Here is a 7,204-nt window from a genome sequence, read left to right as displayed (position 1 = left end):
AGATGAAGGGAAATTTACACAGGTATATAGTTTCCCAGTAAACACTTATTAAGGGTACGTGCTCAAAATGTTTTACTAGTGGGAGAGACAATTGAAAAAATCCTCAACCGGTAGTTTAGCAAAATTTTGGTATCTTCTAGGTCAGCCTTGTCCAGTGGAACTTTCTGCAATGATGGAAATGCTCTATTGTTCCACAGCTACTAGTCACCAGTGGCCATTTCATGAAATCTGACTAGCACTGGGAAATAGCCACATATGCCATATTAGCCCAGCTCTACCAGAATTTGCATTGGGAATAGAGGTTGGGATTGCATTGGGCCCCCCCAGCCAAATCTTGTCCACACAAGATTGGTTCATCTACCCTTTGGCCACACCTTCATTTCAGAAAGGTGACTATCCCAGACGTCCTACTGAAGGAAACCAGATTCAGGCTGAAAATTCCCTTTTTCCTCCCAGGATAGATTTTGGCATTTACCAAGCGTTCAATTAACGCGCATTAGCATGCCTCTGCATGGACAACACTTAAGCCACAAATTAAGACAAAAGGTATTTTATTCAAAAAACGCCAAGTATAAAAAAAAAAATAAGATCTCTTTTATTCCCCTGTACAGTATTTCACTCAGATAAAACCAGCAGGCTACATGCTGCTCAAAACACAGCCCCAGAGAGGATCCGGAAGGCACACCATCCAGAACTGCTTTTCATAAATCTATGCTATATACACAAGTCAGCAATGCCCCTCCCCCATCACCCACAGACCCCATGCCCACTCGGGTAAGCAGGCGGGGGGGCCCGCAGCAGTCAGGGAGCTGCAGCAGCTGTCCCGCCTGAGTCCCGTCACCCTATGAACAAACAGAGCAAGCGTTGCAGCCTTCCCCAAAAGGTCCCCAAGTCAGAGGAGGAAAGGAGAAAAGAAAACTATGGCGGCAGCTGTGGAAGCTTGGAGCAGGAAGGGAACCAAATAAATAAATAAATAAATAACATTGACCTCCAGGTTAGAATGCGCGTCTTTCCAAGAAAAAAAAACCCAAAACAAAACAAAACAAAAAACAGGTAAAATAATTTAAAGGCAAAATTAAAAAAGAATTAGATCAACTACAACCCTTTTGTACACTACCATGCCAACTGTACACACATTTACAGTTTTTCTGTTGATTTGCATTGTTTGTGCATTTTTGTGTGTGTGTGTGTGTGTGTGTGAGGTCTTGGCTTAGAAACAGTTAAGTAAAAACCAAAAAGGAAGACCAGTTCACTTGGGAGTTTTACTAAAGGAGGTGGAAAAAGGGCAGGTGGCTCAGCATTTGGCCCTGTAGCCTCTTCCATGGCACCTTTCATATGAAGGACGGGGGGAAGGGGTGGGGGAGAAAGAGAGGGAACCAAACCCAGGCAGATTTTTGGAGAAGCAGCAGGTAAAAGAGGCAAGTTCAAGTATTTCTCCCAGCACAGCCGGAGTCCCCACAGAAGGCACTCAGAAGAGTCGGAAGAGGTGACAGGGACTTAAAATGGTGCTAGTCCTATCCCACCCCAACCCGATTTCCCCCTACCCGACCCATCACGGCATTCAGCAGAACTCTTGATGAAGGGAACAGTTCCATGGCTGGATTCTGATCCACTCCCACCCCACCCGCCACCCCTGGGATTTTGCAAAGTCCAGCAATGCTGGACACCGATGAGAAGGAGAGCTTCTATGGGAGCAGTTGAAGCCTAGGACGGCTGGAGTGGAGTCTCTTCCTCCCTTTGGGAGGCAGCCTCCAGGGCCTGGGGTCTGGAATGAGTTGTAAATGTTGTTCCTGTATCAAGCACTGTCCTGCTTGGAGAGAAGTGTCACTGGTACTTGGGAAGCTGGAAACAGACACTTCCCCTCCCTTGAGCATCTGACAGAGAGGGGAGAACCTGCCCGAGAAGCTATTTGCTGGGCCCTGGCAACAGGCTGTGGAGATGGATCTCAGCAGTTTCCTGGGGCAGGAGGACATCTTGCATCCATGGATGGTTCTGGATTTCTTCAAAGGATGGCCGATCTGATGGTCTCAGGGCCAAGCACCATCTAATGAGATGTTGACACTCTAGAGAAAGCAAGATAGAGGTTATGAATGACTCAACTTGTTTTTGCAGTTCAAAGGTCTTCCCACTTTGCTTCCCAGGGGCCCACAAGTCAGGGATCCAACAGAGAGCCTGCCCTTTCTAGAATGCTTATTCTTCAATGAGAAGGTATTAACTAACACCTAGATGCTCCAGTATGCTTTCAGCTAAAAAAACAGCTCCTCTCTTAAACCTGTAGTTTTCAAACTTCAATAGCTAGGGCCTTTCCCACGACGCCCACTCAACAGAAATAGGAAAGATGATGACAAGAGATTTTGATGAGACATCACTAAGCACGATGAGGTGATTCAATTCACCTACCGACTTACAAATATGAACACCACCCACGATGAGGTCACTGGAACCACAGTATTTAAGAGAGCCTGCCTTAAGGGAGAAGGCTCAAAGAGCCCTCAATTTTTCACTCCCTGGCAAAACAGCCAGGAGTTGAGGGATCAGGATCCTTCGGTACTTAAAAAAAAAACCTTTCAGTGAAACTAAATGGTCTTTTCTTAATATTCTCACACACGCTCTTCCTCTGACCCCCCACCAAGGCACCCTCAAATGCAAACCATTTGATTCCTGCAGACCAGCTCTCAAGTGTGAATCATTTGCCTAGAATTCTAAGGCAAGGGCCATGGTATCTCCTGGAGACTGAAGCTCTCCAAACTCAAAGACCAGCCCTGAGGACTAACAGCCTCGTGATTCCTGCCTCTCCTCAATAAAGGGCTTCGCAGAAGTTACCTGAAGAGACCCTCTGCCTGAAGAAAACTTGGCCCCTGATGATCTCCTCATCGTGCTCAAAGGGAATATCTCCACAGACCATATCGTACAGCAGGATCCCCAGAGACCAGACAGCTGCCGACCTGCCATGGTAGCGATGGTAGCGGATCCACTCTGGAGGACTATACACTCGGGTCCCTGCAAGCCAGGGGAACAGGAAGGAAAACATACTTTTAGCAAAAATAAAACACAAAGCAACTGAGAGGTATGCTGAGTAACTCTTAAAAAAAAAAAAAAAGCACCACCCTACTTCTCTCAGCAGCTGGGTGAACTCCATTCCCCCCGCCAGGGCTAAAAGGAGTGGATGAGAAGCTTATGGCAGCTCTCCAACCCAAAGCATTACCCACTTCTCTACCAGCTCAGACCATAAACAGCTCCAAGAAACAAACAGGGCTGGCCGCAGATCCAAAGCCTGAGGCCTGTATGTGGTAGGACCACCCTCAATGGGAGGAGGGGATGAACATCTGCCAAATCAAGGGAGGTGTCCCACAGACTATCCTTAAACTGCATTAAACGTCCTTGCCCAGGAGCTGGGTGAGTCTCATTTCAGATCTGACCCAGGCAAGGACACTTGTACAGTATCCTAGGTCAGGGTGCCCTTTGAAAGGCCTTCCTCCCCACCCTCTGGATGTATGGGTAGACACCCACACCCCTTCCTCCCCACACTGGAAAGGTAGAGAGGCAGGGCTGGCTTCAGACCACGTGATTCCTGTTTACAAACTTTGAGTTGTAAAAAAAAAAAAAAAAAAAAGTGGGGCCATCCCGCTGGTGCTCACCAGGGGGCAGCAAAGACTGGAAGGAAAGAACAGGGGAGGACCCGGCCAGCCATTAACTGTTAAATACAAAAAAATGCAGCCCAACCCAGCGTCCTCCAAGGGCAAATAAACACAAACCACAAGCCCCAGTCACAAGTTTTGAAAGGCTGTCGTTTGTTAGGTTAAGCCGCTCAGATGATGACCCACCCTCTCGTGCTTTGATCTCAAGCTCTCCCTTCTTTTCTGAAAGAACCCTCTCCAAGCCCCTCCCTAGGATAGGTTTTCATCCTCTCTGCGGAGACACCCAACTAATTTTCAAACCAGCAAGAGATCTTATTTCACAACATTCATTCCCGACTCCCTCACCCCACAACACCAAAAAAAAAAAAAAAAAACCCAACAACAACAATGAATTATTTAGCGAAACTACTGTTTCTATTCCTTATTCGTCCCTAAATCAAAGGGGAGAAGAAAACCTGCAGCTCTAAAAACTACCTTACCGAAAACTAACTCCCTTATAAAACAAAACAAAAATGACAAAACCGGCGTCAATTTTCATCTCTCCCGCTCTCTCCTCCCCCTTCCCCCCTCCCATCCTTTTACTGGCGGGGAAACTGGGTCAGACTTCAGAAATCTGGGCTACGGCCGGTTGCCCGCAACCTCTTATTCATCGGGAAAGCTTGGAACCCACTGAATTCCACTTAAAAAATAAAATCATGCCAGAAACATTACAGGTTCAGCTGGCTTGAAATCCCCGGCTTTCCTACGCTGGGAAGCTCTCCTTCGCCCCACCCCTGCTAGCATAGAGCCAGGCGGCCCGATGACCTTTACAAAGGGCCGGAGAGGAAAGCCTACCCAGGCCTCCAGGCCAGGCCGAGTCACCTGGGCAGTTCCCTCCCGGGCAGCTCCGCCCCCAGGCCTGGCTCACCATCGAAGTCCGTGTAGACAGTGTCCTTGAGCAGCGCCCCCGACCCGAAGTCGATGAGCTTGAGCTCGCCGCGACTGAGGTCGATAAGGATGTTCTCGTCCTTGATGTCGCGGTGAAGCACCCCGCAGTTGTGGCAGTGCCGCACGGCCTCCAGCACCTGCCAGAAGAAGCTGCGGGCCAGCTCCTCCTGCAGGGCCCCCCTTTCCGTGATAAAGTCGAAGAGGTCTTGCACCGGCTCGGGCCTCTCCAGGATCAGGACGAAACTGTCGGGCCTCTCGAACCAGTCCAGGAGCCTAATGACGCCGGAGAAGCCCGAGCTCACCTTCTTCAGCAGAACCACTTCCATGGGCACTCGGGTGCCATTAGGCTGCAGAGGGGTGAGGGGGCTGCGTTAGGGCGGGAGTCGGAGGGTGCCCCTCACCCCACCCATCCTGGGGGTCGCCCCCTCCAGTGTACTCACCAGCTCTCCCCAGTCTGAAATGCGGTCCTTCTCCACGTGCTTGATGGCCACCTGGAAAGCCCCCCAGAGAGCGTTAGGTTCCCTCGCCCGGGCCAAACACACCCGTGCGCCCCCCGTCCGGCGCGCCCTCCCCGCGGCGGGCCGCCCACTCACCGGCAAGTTGTCGGCGACACGGATGCCTGAGTAGACCGAGCCGAAGCCGCCGCTGCCCAGGAGCGGGCCCACCTGGTACTGTGACTCCAGGGGCTCCTTCTCCTTGCCTAGGAAAGAGGGAGTCACAGGGGACTCAGTGCCGGCCCGCGAGCCCCCAGCTCCTACCCTGGAGGTCCAGCCGCCACTCCATCCTCGGGTTGGGGGGGGGGGCGCTCACCGGGCGCCAGCTTGGTGGCGTGCAGGTCGTTGCAGGGCGCGGCGCGCAGGTGGGCAAGAGAGTTGATTTTGGACAAGAGCATCCCAACCTCCAGGATGTCGGCGTAGGGACGGTGTCTGGAGGAGCTGCAGCAGGAGCTGGGGTTGTGCCGGTGGCTGTGCCTACGGCTGGGGCTGAGGCTGCGGGTGGCGTTGCGGCTGCGGCTGACGCGGAAGGCCGAGGGCGAGTCGGAGGACGACTGGGGGCGCTGCCGGGGGCTGGCGGCTGACGGACACGCCGGCGGGGTCAGGCAGCACTGAGGGCGGAGGGGTGGGCGGCTCGTGGGGCTTGTGCCGCAGCGCCGCGGCACAGGGAGCTTGTAGCTGCTGCTGCTGCTGCTGCTGCTGCCGGTCCCGCCGCCGCCGCCACCGCCGCTGCCGCCAAGTCCTCTCGGGCCTCCTCCGCCACCGCGGCCGCTGCAGCAGACACCCGGCTCGCCCTGCCGCCAGGAGTAAAGGGGCGGAGCGCGCCGGCGGGTGGGGGGCGCGCGGGCGGGCGGGGATGGGGCGGGGCCTCTCCGGGAGGCCTAGGCGGGGAGCTGGGCTGCTGGACCGGAGGAGGGAGGAGAGGGGGTGGGGAAGCGGCGGGACAGGGCGACTCCCCTCCACCCCCGCCCCTCGCGCTCAGTCGCCGCGCCCCGGCCCCGCCCCCGCCGCCGCATCTCCAGCCAACCAGAAGCCGATTGATCTGCATAACACGGCGCGCGACGCCCACGCCCCCGCCCAGCTCTTGCGGTCAGAATGGTCTCTACGCCGCCACGACGTGGCGGGAAGGAAAAGGCGCCAAAATGGAGGGGGAGGGGCGCGGGGCGTGCGGGTAGGCGGGAGCTGGGTGTCGAGCCGCTAGGGAGGAAGGATGGGGAGGGGCGTATCGATTCAAACCCAAACAATAACAAAGCCATCAAAGGCCGCCCGAGGCCGGCTCTGTAGCTCTCCATTTCTCGGGGTTTTTGGGTCAAGGGCTCGAGCTGGAGCATAACAAGTTGCGCAGAGACGACGGGCGTTGGTGTCTCAGGCCGGGCGGCCGGCGCGCCGGGGTGTGAGGGACTGTGTGTGTGGGGATGCCGACGAGGGTGGTCTTTATGTGTGACTCAGACGCAAGACCTCCAAGTCGGCTTGGGCGGGTTGACCACGCGCTGTGGGCTCGGGTTGGATCTCCCGGGGGTTGTGTGTTGGGAGCGCGTAGGGGGCGAAAGATCTGCAAGATATGAGTCACGGCGGCTTCACGGAGGGAGTGGAGGTGTCACAGGCCTGGAATAAAACGGGGAGAGCTCCGCTCACTCGGGGGAGGGGTCCAGATCGCGGTTGTCACAGCCGGTGAAAAGATCAGCCCCCAGATTCCCTAGCAGATTTTTATTTTTAAAATGCTGAAAGGTTCCAGTGAATCCTGATGCCTAAGAAGTGATGTGTGTCAGAGTGCCCTGTAAAGAGGAAATCACGAAGCAAATGTTAGTATTGTGATGCCAGATGCTGTCTCAGCCCCTTCTGTGAGGGCGGGAGAGAGAAGAAAATTCCTCATCTAAAGCGAGGGTGGAGGGCGCGCTTGATTTAATCAGAGTTTTCACGTTGTATTCACCTTTTCATCAGCCTGTTATTACCAGTCAGGCAATACTAGCAATTATTGGCTGCCCCCGAGTCTTGACTCAAAGGAAATCCGCCCCCCTGCCCCCCTTGGAAATAACATGGAAACTGACCAATTCGACTTTCATCCTTTGTCCTTTTAAACTTCTTGTAGAGTTGATAACGACGTGTGAAATGAGTAAATTAAAATACTATGTAATCCATAAATTG

General features: G+C 53.8%; 1 protein-coding gene across 1 annotated transcript; it reads right to left on the bottom strand.

Moving 5' to 3' along the window:
• Positions 1-1,639: 1,639 nt before the first annotated feature.
• Positions 1,640-5,812, bottom strand: PIM1 (Pim-1 proto-oncogene, serine/threonine kinase). Its single transcript, XM_082849059.1, has 6 exons — positions 5,376-5,812; positions 5,159-5,265; positions 5,006-5,056; positions 4,546-4,912; positions 2,824-3,000; positions 1,640-2,063 (listed from the first exon to the last, which is right to left on the bottom strand). Exons 1-6 carry the CDS (start codon positions 5,455-5,457, stop codon positions 1,906-1,908), a joined length of 942 nt encoding a protein of 313 aa, XP_082705185.1. The 5' UTR covers positions 5,458-5,812; the 3' UTR covers positions 1,640-1,905.
• Positions 5,813-7,204: the final 1,392 nt, after the last annotated feature.

Source organism: Leucopleurus acutus, assembly GCF_964270905.1.
Source record: "Leucopleurus acutus genome assembly, chromosome: 10".
Lineage (NCBI taxonomy): Eukaryota > Metazoa > Chordata > Mammalia > Artiodactyla > Delphinidae > Leucopleurus > Leucopleurus acutus.
The sequence above is the reverse complement of the archived record's forward strand: the minus strand, read 5'-3'. Positions and strand labels throughout refer to the sequence as shown.